Below are 20,363 nucleotides of genomic sequence, written 5' to 3' on the forward strand. Positions count from 1 at the left end.
TGGGGGTAAGGCTCAGTTCAGAGAGGAGACCTCTCACACTTTAATATATTTATTCATCCCTGGCTGTTTCCATCTTTGAGCCCCACGGCCCCATCTCATCCATTTCTGCACCCTAATGCCCCAGCCTAGCCTTGTCACTGGCATGGGTTCCTGCTAAATAAAGGTTTGTTGGTAAGTGAAGGCCTTTACAAACCTCCTCCCACCCCAGCCTCCTATTACAAGGGGATAACCTAAAATGAATGGCGTCCACCTTGCCTTTGACCCCTGACTCACCCACTCATTCTCTCCCCACATGTATACTGAACATAGATTATGTTTAGCCAGACCTAAGGGAGGGTCCATATTCAAAGACCCATAGTCTGGTGCAGTAAACAAATGTCCCCAGATTTTATCAGACTGTAGAGTGCTGAGTAGTAGTAGTAGTAGTAGTAATTATTATTCTAATTTGTGAAAACTTGTGTTTTGGGCACCATGCTTAATACTTTACATACATTATCATTTAAACCTTGACACAACCAATCAATACAGGTATGATTATTATTTCTATTTTTTATAGATGAGACATTAAATAATTTGTCTAATTATTATGCCTTGTCTAAAGGGTGGTAGAGCCTGGATTTGAAACCCAGGTATGTACGATTCCAGAGCCTTAGTAACTCAACCACTGTACTACTTTGCCTGTGACTGAGGAATGATCAGGGGATGGGATTCAGGAAGAAGGAGCCCCCAGTTCCCTTCCAGTTCCCTTGGGAAAGTCAGAGAAGGCTTCCTGGAGGTGAAAGTCCTTCTTTTGTTTCTTCCATATAACACCCAAATGCAGCTCTCAAGGGACTCTCAGTTGGAAAGGCTGGGGTGACTCGGCCACCCTAGATTCTGCTCATTTCAAGTTGGCCATTCCAACCCCTCAGAGGTCTCTGTCCTGAGACTTCCTGCCTTCCTCACCCCTGGCCTTTCCTGAGGCAGTAGACCTCTGGTAATTGAATCTAGATGGATGATGAAACTACAGGGTGCACAAGTGATGGCTAAGACCCTGCCCAGAACCTGCCAAGATCCTCCTCCCCACTCAGAGCCATCTGTGATACTGACCGAGGCATTGACCTGTTCTACAGATGCATTTTCTTCTTCACTGAGAAAGATCTGGATGGTTCTTAATGGAAACTCTGGAGATGGGAGAAGCAGATTCATGATCACCTCATAGTTTTACCCACATTTACCAAAAAGACCGTTGGGCCAGTCCAGGGAGACAGTCCTATTCTACAGTGATAAGTCACCAGAGGAATCAGGAGAAGTGGCTGAGTCTGCTGACCCTCACCTGAGAGCTCACTTGACTATGATCAGGGCTTCCCTGACTCTCTTCTCACTGAGCCATAAGGTCATCTTCAGTCTTTTCTCATAAGATCACTCAGGCCCATAGTTCATGCTGGAACAGCCCCCCACCTCCCCTGCTCCCATGGCCCACACAACATATCATCACCCAAATGAAATTTGGAGTTCTCTTCTGTGGGTTTGAGGAACTTTGCCCTGGTTACCCAGAGTAGCCCATCTTCTCCCACGTGAGAAGAGTGGCAGCAAGGATGGTGGGAGCATCTGGTGATACCTGATTTGAGGGTTGGAGTGAAATTGTTCCCAGCCAGGAAGCAGCGGGCATCTGTGAAGGCTGGGGGGCAGGTGCAGGTGGGCTGGCAGCCCAGAGTCTGGGAGATGTAGCAGTGGCCTTGGTTGTAGCAGTAATTCACAGGGCAGGACGTGTTCTGACAGAGTTCATAGTATTGCAGATCTACAGAGAGAGCAGAGGTCAGCATCACCATGCTGGACAGCAGTGGGGAGCCTCCCACCTCCCTGCCTCCCACCACTGACCATGGAAACCTGCTCCCAGGTCAGGCCTGGTTTCCTTCCCCCAAAGCCTGCACAATCTACATTCTGCGTGTGGGCCACTCTGAACCCCGAACTATCCTCTCTTTTCCAAGTTCTATACTGAAAACTTCTATACTGGAAACCCCTATTCCTTTACTAGGCAGGTATCTCCCACTTCTGCTGAGGGAAGAGGGTTGTTTATCAGACCCTGTAAATCAGGAAACAACTCAGAAGGCTTTCCCCACTTCTGTCTCCTTTTCTGCCTTTTTAAGGCTGTGGTTCTATACACTCTGGCCTCTGCTCAGATTTCACTTGGGTTCAATGGAGGCCTCCCTGTGATTTCCCTCATCATGACTCCAATGGCTCAGAGGTCAAGGAACAGATGGTTAGAGGAGGATTCAAAGGAAAAATGAGGCACCCCTTCTGTCAGATGCCTATGACAGTCCCTCCAAGTGTCCTGACTTGGGGGTTGGGTACAGAGACTCCTGGTCTTGCAACTCAAAAGACCCCAAGGAACCTGAGGGCCCAGCTTGCTTCTTGTACCTTGGCTCTGCCAGAAGTCTCCTCTGTTCTCTAGGCCACCTTCAATCTTTTGCCCTAAGTTGTCCCCATCGATGTCTCAGGGCTGCCCAGCCCTGCCTCTCCCAATCTCTTCTCCTCGGCCTCACACTCCCGCATGCCTACCATACCTCCTTACCACACTCACCTATATTGATCATTCTAAATACTTACTAGAAAAGGGAGAGAAATGGTTTGCTCATGGCTGTCCTAGACCCTCCAGTTGTCACCTCTCCTCAGAACCTTTTTCTGCCAGGGCCCTGTTCCCAGCTTACATGCACAGTGACGTCCATCCCCAGTTAGGTTTGAAGGACAAGCCTCGCAGCCCTGCCCAGGGATGCACTTCACATTCGGGAAGCACTGCTCATCACAGAGGTCCTTGGAGCGTTCACAGTAGTGACCAAAATTGTCGTTGTCACACTTGCAACTGGCCACCTGAAATGGGTTGCTGATCAGTGGGTAGCCAGGAGGCTGAACCATTAAGGGCATCTGGGTGTTTAAGTACTGACTCCTCCTGTCTGAAAACCCATGGATCCCAAGTCCTTATCTTATTTCTGCCAGCGTCTACTGAGCACCTTCTTGACCTGGCCCTGGGCTGGCACATCCCTGCCCAAAGGCACACCATCCTTTAGCCTACTCACCTCCCTGGGCCATTCTGTCCCCCAACCCCTCTGTCTGCCTGGCCCTACCCCAGGTTCTCAGCCTCTTCCCTCTCACACCATGTCTCCTTGTCTGAAATCCTTTCTAGCATAAGATGGGGGCTAAATACCTAAATAAATATTCTACTATCCCTTGAAAACTGGATCCCCTGTAAGATGTAGTTTCCTGCTCATTCTTCCCTTGTTGACTCCCAAAGCAGGAAGACAGAGCCTCACTGCTCAGCACAATGAGAACACATGTAACCACAACAACGGCACAGGGAAGGTATGGTTCTGGGAACCTCATCAAACTCCTTAGTCTCTCTTTTCTGACCCCTCTACTCAGATGACTCTGGAAATCTCCCTGAAAAGCAACTCTCCAACACTTTCCCTTTCCGAAACTGGATATTTTGGGATATCTAGAATAATATATTGACTTTAATCTCTTTTTTCCCCGCTTTCTTTTTTTTTTTTCCATTTTCCAGCTCCTTGGTTCTCCCCACCTCTCTTCTCAGCACCATGATGATGAAACCCCAGAGAGAAATGGCTATTTGGGACATGAAGCCACCTTATAAAAGATTCCCTGTGTCCGAGCAAGGCACAGAACTGCAGAGCACTGGCCTGGGTCTGAAGAGGAGCAGGTATGGAGCTTGTGATTGGTGTAGACTCATGCCCAAGGACCACACTTTCCTACCCCACACCTCAGTCCTTGTTCCAGAAACATGGAGCTGGGAACCACTAAGAATGCCTGAGGTAGAAGTTTCCTGCCAGCCTGGCAGAATGGGAGCTGGGAGATAGAAATTTCAGTCGTTCTATTTCTTACACAAATAAGCTTGTGGCCTGAGATTGGTATCTACTCTACTCACCTACCACAGCTCCACCCACCTCCCAACACAGACATACCACAGAGGGACTGATGACATCACTTCAGTTCCCACCTCTTTTCCCCTCAAAAGGGAAACCTCCTTCCCACCCTCCTCCCAGCACTCACCTCCAGGGATGATTTGCCCACCCATCTGGTCTGGTTGTATAAGCACTGTTTCTTTTTCTTGCAAGCACAGACCACAGTCTTTGGCTGGAGTACAGATGATAAGTTGTCCTTGACATTTCTTGCTAGAATCTCCAGAGTGAATGGTTTCAGCAAGCTTGGTGTCCATAGCAATGTTCCATTCTCTGCCCCAGGGAAGATGAGGTTGTTGAGAGAAGAGGAAGCCTCTTCTTCTCTGCCACCTGACCCACCTTGGCATCTAACACCCTGAGAGCTGATGCTAGGTTTCTGCCACCTCTCTCAGACCACCCCTCAAACCTCATCAGGAATTTCCTTGAGCAAGTCTGGTTTCCTGGGGTGATCCTGGACATGCTCCATGATGGACGTAACACCAGACCAACTAACTGATAGTAGGGTGAAACTCCATAAAGGGGAAGGCTATTGCTTCCTGAAGAAACTCCCAAAGGGCAACCTGCCTGCGTCTGCACAGGATGAGACATCCAGGGGCGGGGAGATGGAGGAGGAAGGTCAGGATCTTCCTGACACATCCCCAGGCTACACTGCAGGCCAAACTGGCTTCACCTTCACAGCAGCTCCATCCCTTGCCCTACTGTCTCGCCCATTTTTCTCACTTCCTGGGCCTTTGACTAGCCACCCTTTCAGACACCAGACTGCAGTAAAAACACTGCTACATATCAATAAGGACTCTTCTGATCAAACCTACCTTATATTTTTCAAGAAAATAGGAAAGTCCTCTTAAAACAGCAGGTTAAGAGGAGCTGATAGTAGGAAAAGACAAGAGCAACTTCCAGGCCATCTCTCTCCAGAAGAGTCCAGTGGAGGAGAAAATCTCCTGATGCTATTGTCTAGCCCCTGGGAGGATGCCACATGCAGTAAAATGGTACAGACAAAGCAGTCCTTTCTTATGACCAGAGAAAGAAAATGAGGCAGAGAGGTGCTCAGAATAAGGTAACTAAGGGCTTTGGTTTAGTGAAGAATGGTCACCAGCATAATTACTGCTGGCAGCAGAAGGCAAGCTGCATCCTGTAGGCTTTGACTCTGACCCAGATCATGGCTGCCAGCATGGGGGTCTCCACACTATTGCTGAGAAAGAGAGATGAAGACGTGCCTTGTCCCAGCACAGAAAAGCAGACAAAGAGAGACAAAGTTAGGTGAACATGGTTGACAAACATAAAAGTAGTGACAAACGGTCCAACTGATGGTATTTGTATTTCTTTAAATCTTGTTCCACATTATATCCTTTTAAAACGTAGATATGAAAATGTCTTAAATTAGTATTTGTTGGTTGTTATACTTTATTCTAATAATCTGGTGATTACACAAAAAGATGGTTAAAGGTGATTGCATATTATTAGACTGAGATGAAATCATCTTTGAGTCAGTTGTACATTCCCAGCATCAGTCTAGCTAGCTGGTCATCACTGTGGGGGTAGGTACCTATTTAAATTATAGGAGTCATTCCTAAGAAATGCTGATCCTGGATATTCAAATGAAAAACTGATATGAAGTTGCACAGGGTATAATAATGCAAAATTATCCAAAGTTTGACTCTGACTCATATCTTATGGCCCCAGTCAAGCATCCTTACCAAAAAGTTTGAAGTCATCAGTGTTGTTGTTTCTGAGAGTGAATATGACATCCTTAGAGCTGCTTTGGTAGTGAATCAGCGTGGTGCTTCCCATGTAGGCTTTCAACTCTTGGAAACCATCGATAGAGGGTGGGTACTGATCTGGAACACAAAGAGGGGGCTTGGGCCCTGAGGCAGGACAGTCTCTAGCCTTGAAGGCCTCCTTCCTCTTTCTCTAGTCTTCTTGCCAGTGTGAGGCATTCACAGGACTGTGATTCACCTCCAGAAGCAGGAATTATTCTGTATACCTGCTCTCAAACCTATGCAGAGAAGGTTGGGGTCCTACTGCCTACATGGCCAAATCTTTATTTTCCCTTTATCTTCTCTTCAAACAGGATTCATTTCAAGTTCTTTCCTGATTAGAATGTTATGCTGGACTTGGTATGAACTGAATCCGAAAACAGGGTTGTTTAGACCATCACAGACTTTTACCTTTGGAAGAGGGCTGAAAACCGTGAGGGTGATATCTAAATGGGCATTGCATTTGTCAGGAAATAGGAAGTTAAACCTTTTCAATGGTATCTATTTTTTGGAGCACTGCTATTTCCATTTCATTTTTTGTTTGTTAAGTCAGTCAGTCAGTCACTTAACAAGTATTTATTGAACACCTATTATATGGCTGGCATGTTCTAAATAGTGAGGTCACAGCAATGAACAAATAATAAAAAGATACCTATGAAAATTAGGAAATATGTTTGATAAGTATAAATGCTAAGGAAAAAAAATAAAACAAGAAAAGGAAGTAGGAAGTGTGGATGAATGTGAAATTTTAGAAAGGCTAGCCAAAAAGGGTAACATTTAAATATAGACTTGAAGAGGTAAAAGGCTAGCATGTGGCTGCTTGGGGAAGGGCATTCCAGGCAAAGTGAAGAGCATATGTGGAGTCTTGGAGTTGAGAGTTACCTTGGCGTGTTTGGAGGACACAAAGAAGCCAGTGGGGCTGGAGCAAAGGGAGCAAGGTGGGAGTACTAGGAGAAGATTTCAAGAGGTAAATGGGATAAGCTTTGAAGGTAGTTTTAATGACAGAGTGAGATGGGGAGTCATGGGAGGGTTTGAGCAGATAAATAACATGAGTCAAAAAAAAAAATCTACCAGCCAAGATGGAGGCGTAGGTAGATACACTTTGCCTCCTCGCACAACCAAAAGGAGGACAACAAGAAATTTAAAAACAAAAAACAACCAGAACTGCCAGAAAATTGAACTGTATGGAAGTCCAACAACCAAGAAGTTAAAGAAGAAACATTCATCCAGACTGGTAGGAGGGGCAGAGACAGGCAGCCAGGGCAGAGAGGACATGAGACAAGGTGGCAGCTGGAAGACTGGGAGGGTAAGGTGGAGGTTGGCAGATGGGCAGTCCCACATTTGTGTTTGGATAACCTAGAAGTAACAACTGGGAAGCGAGACAGACCATGCCACCCACGGTTCCAGCGCAGGAAAAGAAAGCCTCAAAACCTCTGGCTGTAAAAATCTGTGGGGATTGCAGCCATGGGACAAACTCCCAGCCTCACAAGAGAATTTGTTGGAGAGACCCACAGGGTCCTATAACATACACAAAATCACCCATCCGGGAATCAGCACCAGAAAGGCCCAATTTGCTTGGGGGTAGAGGAGGAAGTGACTGAAAGCCAGATAAGAGCCCAGCAAGCGGCATTGTTACCTCTTGGCCCCCTCCCCCACATACAGCACTATAACACAGTGAAGTGGGTTGTCCCAGGCTGGTGAATACCTAAGGCTCTGCCCCTTACAACATAACAGGTGTACTGAGCCCAAGAAACATGGCCCAAGTGAAAGAACAGATCAAAACTCCAGACAAACAACTAAGTGAAAAAGAGATAGCCAAACTATCAGATGCAGAGTTCAAAACACTGGTAATCGGGATGCTCACAGGTGGTTGAGTATGGTTGCAAAATAGAGGAAAAAGTGAAGGCTATGCAAAGTGAAATAAAGAAAAACATACAGGGAATTAACAGTGAAGGGAAGGAAACTGGGACTCAAATCAATGATTTGGAGCAGAATGAAGACATAAACATTCAACTGGAACAGAATGAAGAAACAAGAATTCAAAAAATGAGAAGTTTAGTAACCTATGGGGCAACTTTCCATTCCAACATCCAAATCATCGGAGTACCAGAAGGAGAAGAGGAAGAGCAAAAAATGGAGGAGAACTTCCCCAATCTGGCAAAGGAAACAGACTTCCTGGAAGTCCAGAAAGCTCAGAGAGTCCCCCAAAAAGTTGGACCCAAGGATGCACACACCAAGGCACATCCTAAGTCCATTAGCCAAGATGAAACAGAAGGAGAGAATCTTAAAAGCAGCAAGAGGAAAGGAGACAATTACCTATAAACGAGTGCCCATAAGACTATCCGCTGATTTCTTAAAAGAAACCTTGCAGGCAAGAAAGGGCTGGAAAGAAGTATTCCAAGTCATGCAAGACAAGGACTTACATCCATGATTATTCTATCCAGCAAAGCTATCATTTAGAATGGAAGGGCAGATAAAGTGCTTCCCAGATAAGGTCAAGTTAAAGGAGTTCATCATCACCAAGCCTTCATTATATGAAATGTAAAAGGGACTTAAGAAAAAGAAGAAGATCAAAACTATGAATAGTAAAATGACAACAAACTCACAACTATCAACAACTTAGCCTAAACAAAAACAAACTAAGCAAACAACTAGAACAGGAACAGAATCACAGAAATGGAGATCACATGGAAGGTTATCAGCAGGGAGGAGGAGGGAGGAGAATGGGGGAAAAGGTACAGGGAATAAGAAGCATAAATGTTAGGTATAAAATAGACAAGGGGAGGTTAAGAATAGTATAGCAAATGTAGTAGCCAAAGAACTTATATGTACGACCCATGGAAGTGATTAAGGTGGGGGAATGCTGGTGGGAGGGGACATGCAACATGGAGGGGAATAAAGGGGGGAAATGGGACAACTGTAATAGCATAATTAATTAAATATACTTTTTAAAATACCTTGTAAATTAAAAAATTTGTAGCTTAGGGCTCCTCATCTGCCCCCTAACTCTGAAAATGCCTCCTTGGGCCTCACGCCACTTACTGAGGGTGTTGTTCATTTCCTGGTATCTTCTCAAGAGCATCCTAGTATGCAGTCCAGTCCCCATGTTTCCTGTGGCCAGGGTGTCATAGATACATTGTGTATCTCCCTTACACTCGGAGGTCAAGGAATTGTTTTTCAACAGTTGGTAAAGGAAGGCCGGGGTGAAGTTGGAAGGCAGATGGTTGTCCCTCTTGCCAAGGAGGTTTGTTCCATTGATTTCCCCTGTAACACATGAGGTTTGATGGTGGCGGTACCAGGAATGGGGCTCCAGCTATATTTTTGCAGTGTCCCCTTACCCTCACTTTATGTGGCTTGGGGTGGGGGACAGGGGCATGGAAAGGCAGGTTGGCTTCCAGCTTCTGAGTCTGGAAATCCCTGCTCTAGTGACTGAGGGCCACCCATTTCCCTCATCCTCTTTCAGGTAGAGAAACATGGGTGGGAGGGAGTGGAGGGGACAAATCTGGGGTGGCACCAGAGTCCTCACTGTATCCTCTGCACTTTTCCACCCCTCCCTCATGAAGGACAAAGGTCCGGTTCCCACAGGCCGGAGGGAGACAACCTGGCCTTGTCCCATATACCCCAGCACTCTGAATGACAACTTCTCACAGGTCATTCCATAGTGAAAAAGTTCCTCTTCAGTGCTCCCTTGGGGAATAACAGTGCCACTGGGTGTCTTGAAGTCATCACCTGGATAGTCGTTCCAGACCCCTGTGGGACAGAGTAGGAGGTCAGCTCCTCTGGGACTATGGTTCTCGCCATTCCCTGGGGAGCATCCCACAGGTCACACTCAAGGTGTGAGGAGGAGCAGGGGGCCCAGGAAGCCTCTTTCTGTTGCATCCATTCTTAGTTCAGTCCTCCAGGAGGAGGGTAGAGGATGGACCATAACCTCAGTGCCCACTCCTCTCCTTCGGGGAGGGAGGAGGAGAGAAGGAGGAAGAGAATGGAGGCTATGGAGGGAAGGGTGGGAGGGTGTGAGGGGCAGCGAGAAGAAGGGTGGCTGCTGGCCCTACTTTCCTCAGAGCCCTTCCTGGATGTTCCCTCGGCTGTCCCCCAAGTGGAGCTCTAGGAGGACAGGAAGTGAGCCTCAAAGGTTGGTGAGGAGGTCCCAGTCCTTCCCTGCCATTCTGTGCCCACAGGACTCTGTTCCAAGGAGGCTGAGAAAAGGAAACAGCCTCCACAGCCAATGGGAGGGGGCCCACTTGGGACCTGGGGGTCTGAGCTCCTGCCGTGGCTGCTGCCCCAGAGGAAGGGTCCTGCCTGCTTCTTACCCAGGAGGCCCTCCGTATGGTTTCGGTACTCTTCTGGGAGGCTGCAGGAGGCATGGAGGATGTTGGAGAGAGCAATCACTGAGACAATCACTGTCCCATCTAAGCTGGCTGACACCAGGGAGCCATTGCGGTTCATTACAACTCCAGTGGTATTGAAGATTTCCTGGTCTGGAATGTTGGGAGACAGATGAGGAAGAAAACAGCACTGGGTCCCTGCAGGCCCAAAACTTGACAGTAATGAAGGCTGAGAGGAGACTGGAAGCAGCTCCAGGATATCCTGCAGGTGTTTTCTCCAGAGACCCCAAAACCAAACATACAGAACACCCCTCAGGGTTGTACCACCAATTCTACCTGGGCCTGAAGACAGGGGCTACCACAGACAAACTGTCACAGCACTGGAAGAAGGAGAGAAGTGACCTCCTCTGAATGTTTAATGCCCAACTACTGGTGAAGAAGCTGTTCAAGCACAGATGAGGCCACTACCCTCCTCTGCCCCAGTGCTGCTGCCTCCATACCCCATAACTCTGCTTCCAGGCATGGGGCATGCTCTGAACCCTCATGGCTGTCCCCAGCCTACCTTCTCCATCTTCAAAGGTCACAGTCTGATTATTGAGCCACACGTGGATTGTGTCATTGGGCTCAAGGAGCCACTGAATCTGGAAGGAAATCGGAGGAGGACTAAGCTTGACCTGCAGGTGGTCCCAGAGGCTGAGAAAGGAGGCTGCAAAGAACTTAGAACCTGAGCCCTGGACAAAGATGAAGGTGATAAAGAGTGTGACGATGAGGTTTTCCTACCCAGTGTCTATGGAGTGCTTAGCATGGGCCAGGCTCTGAGCTAGGCACATTTCTTAGATCATCTCATTAAAATCTCACAACATAGCAACAAAAGAAAAAAGCAAACAAAATATAGCCAGAGACATTGAAGTTAAGAACAATCTAACAATAGCCAGAGGGGAGTGGGGAGGGGACAGTGGAGAGAGGGGGTTACAGGAACTACTATAAAGGACACATGGACAAAATCAAGGGGGAGAGTGGAGGCGGGGAGGGAGGTGGGTTCAGCTGGGGTGGGGTGGAGGGATGGGGATAAAATGCAGACAACTGTAATTGAATAACAATAAAAAAATTTTTAAATCTCACAACAGCCCCGTGGGGTAGGTAATATTATTATCCCCATATTTCTATAAGAAAACTAAGGTACTTGGAGTTAAATTATCTCTTTAATCACATAGCTGGTGCAGGCTGGACCCTAATCTTGTGTCACCAGGGTTGACATTCAAACTATACACTGGTAGGAGGCATCCTCCCTACTTCCTGCCCCCTTCCCTTCTTCCTTCTCTTTCTCCTCCTGGGCCTTGATTTCCAGCTGAAGGTCCCTTAGGGCTCTCTAGGGGGTGGTGGACAGGGGCAGGGATGTGTGTCTAACACCGTCGGCCTCACTCACCGTGATGGGAGCCAGGCTGCTGGTGTTGTATTGAGCAGCAAAGGCAATGAAGTTGGTAGCCTGGGCCGAGTTGGTCTGGGCAGTGCGGCCCTGCAGCAGGAAGGAGGAGTTTCCATCCCTGGCCCGGACTAGCAAGAAGTCCCCCAGCCCATTGAAGGTATAATTGGCACCATCCAAGGTGGTGATGTGGGGGTCCCCAAACATCCAGGCTAGAAAAGGAGATACCACATTGGCATGGCAGACAAGGGAAAGGTCTGAGGTTCCCTACTGCCCCTAAGCAGGGCCTTTGCTCAGGAAGCCTAGGGAGGTTTTCAGCATGGCTTATAGAATCCTCCCTGGAAGCCCTCATGCACTTTTGTGACCCAACCCTACCTATGTCTGCTCATTAAATCCCACCCCCCCCCATTCTCACCCCTTCCCCGATACCATGTACAAAGTCCCTCTGTTTGCCATCCACCAAACACCAGAACCATCTTCACCTTCCCTTGTGGTCACAGCTCTGACCCAGAACTAGACCCAAGTCTAGTTCTGCCCTGGTTCAGGCCCCAAGAGGCTACCCTTCCCCAGACATTGGCTCCAGGGTGGGCCCCAGCAGCCTCACCGGGCCTTGGGGGCTGGTACCAAGCACAGCTGATGTGGGGCTGCCTTTGGTGGTACAGGGCACAGAAGGAAGAATGGTCAGTCCTGCGGCAGCACCAGTCCTGCAGCTCCAGTTCTTGCTCTGTGGAGAAGAGCAGCATGTTGAGAAGTGTGGGGGTGAGGTGGGGGTGGGATGGGATGGGACATGGAGGACCTGCAGAACCTAGATGGGAGGTTCATGGGGCAAGATGAGATGGGTGGCAAGGGGATGGTTTGGGAATCAGGAATACCTCTGTACGGACCCCACCCTGCTCAATGACCTTAGGCCATCGACCAGTGACTGTTTCCCTTGTAGGCTTGTTGTAGCCGAACCCCCAGGTGGGCCAGCACAGGGTCGGAGATAAAAGAGCTTTCTTTCTTGAAGGGTGGGGTGCTGAGTTCAATGTGCTGGGGTGAGAGGGCATGGCTGATGGTCTGGGACGGTGGAGGCTGCTTTGATTTCAGGGAGGAGGGAGAGGACACCTATTACCTGCACCACCACACCTGTGCCCTCTAGCTCCTTTGAAGAGTTGGTCTCTGAGGGAATGATTACCATGTCTTTCCCTAGACAGCCTGCTGATATGGGTCCAGAGGAACAGGGTCAGACTAGACCCCTCTCCTTCCCTAGAAAGATGCCTCCACTCTGAGCTGGGGCTATGGAGTCAAGCGGAGATAGGGCAGGAAGAACTCAATCATGAACCCCTAAGATATCAGCTGGAAGGGATGTTGGGAGCTGCCTACGGTTACAAGATCAGGAAATTGAGGGCCAGCGAGGGGAAGGAACTGGGAGGGAATGGGGACAAAAGGCATCATTCTGTGGGTCCCGTTGCTTGGTGTGAATATCAGGGCTGGTCTCTGACAGAGAAGAGCAGAGAGCTCCAAAGGAAGGGCTCAGATTTCTGTGGACACACATACCAAGCTGCCAAAGACTCTGCACTCTCCAACCTTGGAGAAGCTCTCCCCATGGCCCGTAGCTGCAACACACGCCCCCACGCCAGGAGGAGAAGCTGCACAGCTGCCTGCTGCCGAGGCTCCACCATCCTGCAACAAGTCCAGACATACTCAGGCCCAGGATGCCTGTGGTAAGGACAGGATTGGGGTGGGGGTGTGTTTCAGGGGAGGGACAGATTAGGTGTGACCAGAGGGATGGTGGGTAGGCTTGTAGGAGACAATGGAGATGCCCCAAGAGACTGGAAGGAGGTGTTACCTATGTGGATGGGCTGGAATCGCAAGTCCCACAGTCCCTGCTGCCAGGAGCAAGGGCAGGAAATGTGGTCCCAGCCCAAGCTGGGCAACTGAGGCTGTCTCTTCAACTGCTGCAGGCATCTGAGACGGTAGTTGGGTCTTTCTTTACTGTGTAGCTTATAGACTTGTAACCCCTTGAGGCCTGAGGAACAAAGGAAGAAGGGGTTATCCCAGGGTTTTGGATCATAGGTTCTGCTTTAGCTTTAGGGAAAATCAAAACTCAGAAATGTGCCCTCCATATGCCACTTTTCCCCTCTGGATAGCTCTTCCATGGAGGGGACCCAACTCAGATTGGCAGCAATTCCTCACCAAAGACTCCATTTGATGTGACCTCCAAAAGTCCTCAAAGCTTGGATCTTTGGGCAAAACCCAGAGACAAGGATTGGGCAAGGAGGCCTCATGTGTACCCAACTCAGAGCCAAATCCTGGCCTGAGCTTCAGTTCATCCCATTCTCTACTCTTTTGTCTGTCACTGTAAGCTCCAGCACCTTCCAATGCCTCCAAACCAGTTCCTCCACATGCACCCTATATGTCAGCGAATGGTGCCAGCAGCCACTAGCCATCTGCTCAGACACTTGGCTTTCACCCTTGACCTCCGGTTCCCCCAGCCCAGACATGTCAGTGGCCAAAGCAGTCAGGGAAGAGGCCAATGCTCAGAGGCCAGCTGGGTAGCCACAGAGAAGTTGGCGTGTGACACTGGGACTTGCTCCAACACCACAAGGCTGAGGAAGCATCCTCTGTGCCCAGAAACCATCCTTAGGAAGGGGAAGTAAGTGGGAGAAGAAACCCTGATAGGGAGTTTGAACTTAAATAGACCTTCAGTTAATTGTAAATTACATACTGCCCACCCCAGCTGCCATGAGTGAGAAGTGGGGCTCCAGAATCCAAAAAGATATGATAGGCCATGAGATCTTTACCCTGTTCTTACACAAAAGAAGTAATTGTCAAGATAACTACAATTTGTTAAGGTTTTGAAAAGAATAATCATTGTTTATGATTATCTGTTCGTGTATCTTCTTCACAACAACCTGGTATCAGGGAAAACATCAGATACTCTCCCCTAAAACACACACACACACACACACACACACACTGTCTCTCTATTGTAGTGCACCCCCTAGGTCACAAGCCAATGCATCTTGATAGAAGGGCCCTAATCCAACTGGACAGCATTCTCCACAAGATGGCACCCATGATTTGACTTAGCTTCTGTTTACCAAAAGTTCTTGCCACAGAACAAATAGAACTGGATTTATGCTTCACAATTTACATGGCTGATTTCTAATGCTAAAATGTTCTTTGTTCTTTCTCATTTTGCAAATGATACTTTCTTTCCCTTTGGGGCCCCCATGGGCTTCTTCCTGACACTAAAGTACTAGCCTTCTTATCAGACTGAGAGCTCTTTGAGAGCAAAATAGTCAGTCTTTTCCCTCTTGTTTCATATTCCTGGTTCTCACACAGTGTCCAGCACGTAGCAGGTGCTCAATTAAATAATGACTAAATGAATGTCAGACCTCTCTCTTTGTAGATTCCCTTAAGGGATCTCATGTGGATTCATATTCCATTTCTGGGACAGGACACTTGGAGTATTGTCCCAACTACCCATTCACATTCCTATACCCTGCCATATCCCTGTCCTCACTTCCAGAATCTGGACCCCCACTGAGAGACCTCCTGGGTTTGGCTCATCCCAGGAAGGAGACAAAGTCCCAACAGAGATACCAGCCGCTCCCTGGGCAGTGCCAAGTCCTTATTACATCTGTGGGAGGTTGGTTTCTGCTGGGGACACCCCTCAGAATGATGGACATGCCAGGGAGCTGCCCCTCTAGGTCTGTCATGGTCCACAAAGCAGAGGACAGTAGAGGATTTAAGTCCAGCTCATGTGTGATTAGGTGGCACTTTTTACCTGAGTTGGAATTCAGAAATTGGTCCGGACGATACTTCTCCCACGCTGGCCGGAATGTCAGTGGGCTGTTTTTATAATGCCCATCACCACTGCAGGCAAAGGAAAGAATTGTAGGTCTCTGTCACACACAGTTGGCAAGTTACTCATTCAGCCAGTCAGTCAGTCACTCACTCACTCAGTCCAACTAGTCATTAGTTATTGGCTGGTCAGGCAATTATTCAATGAGTTGGTCAGTCAGCCAGGCAGAATCACTGATTCCCACAGGTAAGCAGGAAAGGGGAAGATGGGGGTGGGGAGACTAATCCATTCCGCATCTGATTGATAACACTGGAAAATGATCATGAGGCAGGGGTGTGAAAACAGAGTTCAGGCCTCCTTCAGGTTTGTTTCCCTTCAACTGGGGATTGGTGGGGACACTATGTTGGGATGGTTAGGTTAAGAGCCAGTCTCTGAAGTTAGGCAGTCATGAGTTCAATTCTTGATTCCAGCCCTTAGTAGCTTGGTAACCATGGGCAAGTTGCTTAACCTCTTTGATTCTTAGTTTTCACATCTGTATAAAAGAGATTACAGTAGCATCTACCTCACAGTATTGCAAAGATAAAATGTAACACATGTAAATCCCTCAGAACTGAGGACCTGATGCAATAGGTGCACTACCCACCCCCAGGTTCAAATCTCTCTGCTCCAGGAAGGAGAAAACCCAGGCACAGAGGTGCATGTCTCAGAGCAGTGACTCCTGATCTTTACTCTTCTCTGACACAGATGAGTGACTCACACAGGCATGACACCTTGGGGGAGGGGTCAGGCACACTCAGAATGTTGTGAAATTCCTAGGTAGTTGGATAATTCCATTCCTTTCTCCTTCACAGCCCATTAAAAGTCAAGTAAAAGCCATGCAATTATAGGGGCAATGCCTAACACCCTCTAAGAGAAAATCATTTGCAGCAATTACCAGTAACAAATTACATGAGATGTTCAACTGATTATACACACCAGCACTGGAAAATACCATGGCTGAGAACTGTTGTGTCAGAGACTAAGCCACCTTCACACGTAGGAACAGGTGTCCTCCTCTCTAGCTCTCTCACTCTGCTCTACAACTTTCCCAGTGACCCTGCACAAGCTATTGATGGCCCTGGGGGAGGAGTCAATTCTCATCAGAGGCACCAGAAACCACGAAGGCAGATTTCGGCCTCAGACGTGGAGTTCAAATTCCTGCTTTGTCACTTCCCAGCTCTGTGACTTTGGGCAATTACTAATCTATTTGTACCTCAGTTTCCTTATCTGTAGAATAGGTAATAAATAGTATCTCTTCCATGGAGTTGTGATAATTAAATGAAATAATGCATATTAATTACTTAGTACAATAAATATTGGCTAATAGTATTATGATATTTGAGAAGTCAAGAGAGGTCAGCTAACATCAGCAGAAATCCGAGAAATCAAAGCTCTGGGAATTATTACATTGCATAGGTTCTGGGGAAGGAAAGACAATGGCAGTGAACAGAGATCTTTTCATGTCAAACAGCAAGAAATAGGATCTTTTAATGGGAAGTGGCACCAGGGTGAGTCAGAAGCATCAACAATGAGGAATCAGCCTGGTCCTGGGGTATGGGAATGTGTCTGCAGCAAAAACACCACTCTGCACCATTTCCTATTATTTGCTTAGTGCTGACAGTCCCTCCCTCCCCATCCTACCTGGAGAAGCCCATGAGGACCCAATTGTCTGGGTGCTGGGTCACATCCCACTGCATCCCACCACTTTGGTAGAGAAACAGGGTGAAGGATCTGCTTCCATCTGTGGAGAGGATGGCCTGGTAGGTGCTGGTCTGGGGGTTGGTTGGAGACAAACAAGGAGATGCCTGTGAGAGAGCTGGAGTCCTTACATCCCACACCCTTGTCTCCATAGACACATCACATTTTCCTGGCCTACCTAGAGGAAAGACACGGGTTTAACATGCTGACAAGTTTGGGAGAGTGTAGGACACCTTTCACCCTTGGTGTCAAAGCACCTAGCATGGTAGATTTGCCTTCTTTGTGACTTCTTTCCAGGGAGGGGCCATAAAAGGCTCTGGGTTAGAAATCAGTTGGAAGACAATTTGTATAAGACAGAATCAGGAACCTGAGAGATTAGCTAAGATACCAGAGAGCTGCGAGAGGCCTATGTAGCTTCCTCAGGGACATTTAAGGACATTGTGTAAGTGTCTCCTCAACCTGAATGGTGGGGAGAACCACAGCAGGCAAGACTGGAGGTTCTCTGAAGGCAAATGCCAAGCACTGTGCTTGTATGAAGTAGGTAATCAATGAACTTGTTGAACCAGTGAAGAGACAAGTGACTTTAGACCAGACACAAGGAAGAACTTCTGACTGTAAGAGCTGTGCATCCCCAGAGGGAAGACTAGGGAGATTATGTGGTGTGCCTGGGTGCTGGGTCCCCATTTCCGTTGGAGGCTTATGGTTGAGAGCCCAGCATTTGAAGTCAGAAAAACCTTGGTTCTGGGCCTGGCTTTGTTATTTGCTAGCTGGGTGGCCTTGAACAAGTTGCTTAACCTCTCTAACTATCATCTTTCTCATCTCTAAAATATGGATAATATTAGCAGATTGAGCCATATAAAATTGCCAATAGCCAGCCATTTTGACTTACAAAAATTCCATTTCCTAAATCTCAGCTTCCTAATACCTGGTGATCTGGGCTGCTGAGTTCATAAAAGTAAAGTGTTGGGGCAGCCTGGTGCATGGTAAGTGCTCAGCATCAAGGTGGGGGGTGGGCAGGAGTGCTATAATCAGCAGTCTGTCCTTGAGTCAGAGAGGGTTTTAGAAGACTGGCCCCTGTCTGACTTCCAGATGGTTCATAGGGAGCTGTCCATCGGTCCACTCACCCCATAGGTCCACTGGGCAGGATAGGCAGGGGCATTGACCCATGTGACTTTTAGGGTCCACTTGGCTTTGTAGTTCCAGATGTTTGTGAACTTTTCAATCCAAGATTCCACCTGCTGGACTACAAGTGGTTTGTAGTCATCATAGAGCGTCTCATATTCCTAGGAAAGGCAGGCAGATAAGGACAAGGAAATGAGGGTCACAGCTCAACATTCCCAAAGGACCCCACTTTCTACATGGTGATGCTGATCACTTTAGTCTACCCACATATGACATCCTTCCCTCCTCCAGACCTACATTTTCAGGTAGCTCCTTGGACCTTACGATCAATTCATATGGGGCAGCAGGGAAGCCTGGGGAGAGTCAAGGCCCAGGAACCCAAGTCTTATGGACCTGAACTCATGCATCTCTTAGCACAAACTGGCTCTGACAGTGTTAACCACCTGTGCCTATTTGAACCTCCCCAGGTCCAACTGAAGGCTCCTTGAGGACAGGCATGCATTTCTCTATCTTTGGACCTTCTCCAGTGCTTTGTCTAAGGCAGGGGCACAGCCTACATTCATCTGCAGGAGCTTTTGTTACCTGCTCCCACTGATTGGAATCATTAACCAGATCCAGGAGCTCATGCAGGGGCCCTGCTTGACTCAGGCTTGGTAGGTAAGATCCCTACAACCTTATTCTAAACTAAAACTCTTGATTGCCAACCCCTATCCCTGTCACCTGCAGACCTTCTCACAGTTGTGTCAGGGTATTCCTGAGTTTGTATAATAGTCCTAATCTGCTTCCTCCCCACCCTCATATTTTAGCATCAATCCCTGCCCAAACTGAGCCCAGCTCTGACAGCAGGAACTCGTGCATCACCTTCCACACAGCCCTTTGTCTCTCCTTGCTGGCTTCTGGGTGATCCTGAATGCCATACTTTGAAAGGCCCACCTGGTAAAATATGGTTCCCTGATGGCTGGAGAAATCAGCATCATCCCAGAATGGAGCCACAATGGCCAGCTGGTCCTTGTCTGTGAAGCCTCTAAGGGGAGGGTTGGGGTGGGAGAAAATCTGGTACTCTGATTCTGGGAAAATGATCTGGCCATTATCTGTGAACTGAGCACAAAAGTTCTTCCAGTTAGCATTCAGGGAGGGAGGCAGAGCAGCCTCAGGACAGCTCCTCAGAAGTACGACCCCCAAGGGCCTCTCTGGGTAGCACTTCAGATGTGCCAACAACCTCTGGAAAGTCATGTCATCCATATCCCTGACTGCTGGGAGAGCCCCTTTTCCTAATTCTCCCACAAATATGCTTCACCCTCAGGACATTCCTCCTCAAGTCCTTCCTAAGGTGCTAGGTTTTGTCTGACTTCAACAGCAGCCCCATCTATAGACCAGCCTGTCACAGAGCAGACTCCTCTAGATAAATCCCCTCGGTCCCATCCTGAAGGGGCTACATCAAATGGGGCCACATCATATGGAGCTAAATGGACTGAAACCCTCACTCCATCACTTTCTTAGAATTACAGACAATGTAAGAAGCATCAAACAGTTGTTTCCCAAATGGAGCTTTCTGTTCATAAAAAGGGCCCTGCAGAAATGGTAGAGAGCTTACTGGGCCCCAGGATCTCTTTACTATGGTAAAGACACTTTTGCTCATGTGGATAGGTGAGCCTTGCCTAGCTCCCTGTCTGCCTTGGCTGATGCTATGACATTAAAAACTGTGAATGCAAACTGAGCCAGAGGCAGAGATACAGTAGGGGCCTAACAAGTGTTGCTTTCATTCTCCCTTCCTTTCCATCAGGATCACGATCACAGTCACAGGGCCATTTTGGAGCTCTGGAGAGTGAACCAGAGCCTAGGGAACACAGATCTCAAGTTCTGCCCTTTGGGCTACAGCCAGGGACTCACGTAGAGGAAATCTCGGAGAGAGGAGCCAAAAGGGAAGCCAATCTGGGGCTTGAAGAGCGGCGAGGTGAAGTCTACTTTCCTCCTGACAAACTCCTGGTCTCTAACACGTGGCCCAAAGGGGAAGAGGGAAACGCCTGGACCAGAACAAAGAAGAGCAGGAAGTTCTCATAGGCTCCCACTTTATTTGGGCTGACAGGGATCCCCAGAGAGTTTCCCCAGCTGCTCCTCTACCCTGCCTTCTGTTCCCCTAACTAGGAGCCATCAAATTGTCCTCTCTCCACTTTTCCACTTGTGTTCAACCCATCTCCTCATTTTACCCTTTAAACTGGTATTGTCATTCTTCCCCAACTTGGAGAAAATCAAGTCCTG

The 20,363-nt window shown here is 48.1% G+C and overlaps 1 protein-coding gene across 4 annotated transcripts in view; it reads right to left on the bottom strand.

Moving 5' to 3' along the window:
• The window catches only part of MUC4 (mucin 4, cell surface associated), a 65,540-nt gene that overhangs the window by 9,737 nt on the left and 35,440 nt on the right, over nucleotides 1-20,363 (bottom strand). For all 4 annotated transcript variants that reach the window (XM_045185846.3, XM_045185844.3, XM_045185843.2 and 1 more), the window contains 18 exons: nucleotides 19,995-20,128; nucleotides 19,038-19,202; nucleotides 18,107-18,265; nucleotides 16,926-17,056; nucleotides 15,228-15,316; nucleotides 13,284-13,463; nucleotides 12,992-13,117; nucleotides 12,060-12,179; nucleotides 11,459-11,667; nucleotides 10,595-10,673; nucleotides 10,018-10,185; nucleotides 9,356-9,457; nucleotides 8,750-8,971; nucleotides 5,648-5,788; nucleotides 4,042-4,223; nucleotides 2,688-2,847; nucleotides 1,598-1,777; nucleotides 1,087-1,160 (listed from right to left, as the gene is read on the bottom strand). In XM_045185846.3, coding sequence (XP_045041781.2) covers nucleotides 1,087-1,160; nucleotides 1,598-1,777; nucleotides 2,688-2,847; nucleotides 4,042-4,223; nucleotides 5,648-5,788; nucleotides 8,750-8,971; nucleotides 9,356-9,457; nucleotides 10,018-10,185; nucleotides 10,595-10,673; nucleotides 11,459-11,667; nucleotides 12,060-12,179; nucleotides 12,992-13,117; nucleotides 13,284-13,463; nucleotides 15,228-15,316; nucleotides 16,926-17,056; nucleotides 18,107-18,265; nucleotides 19,038-19,202; nucleotides 19,995-20,128 — 2,621 coding nt within the window. The remainder of the gene's footprint in view (nucleotides 1-1,086; nucleotides 1,161-1,597; nucleotides 1,778-2,687; nucleotides 2,848-4,041; nucleotides 4,224-5,647; nucleotides 5,789-8,749; nucleotides 8,972-9,355; nucleotides 9,458-10,017; nucleotides 10,186-10,594; nucleotides 10,674-11,458; nucleotides 11,668-12,059; nucleotides 12,180-12,991; nucleotides 13,118-13,283; nucleotides 13,464-15,227; nucleotides 15,317-16,925; nucleotides 17,057-18,106; nucleotides 18,266-19,037; nucleotides 19,203-19,994; nucleotides 20,129-20,363) is intronic.

Source organism: Desmodus rotundus, chromosome 2 (assembly GCF_022682495.2).
Source record: "Desmodus rotundus isolate HL8 chromosome 2, HLdesRot8A.1, whole genome shotgun sequence".
Taxonomy (NCBI): Eukaryota; Metazoa; Chordata; class Mammalia; order Chiroptera; family Phyllostomidae; genus Desmodus; species Desmodus rotundus.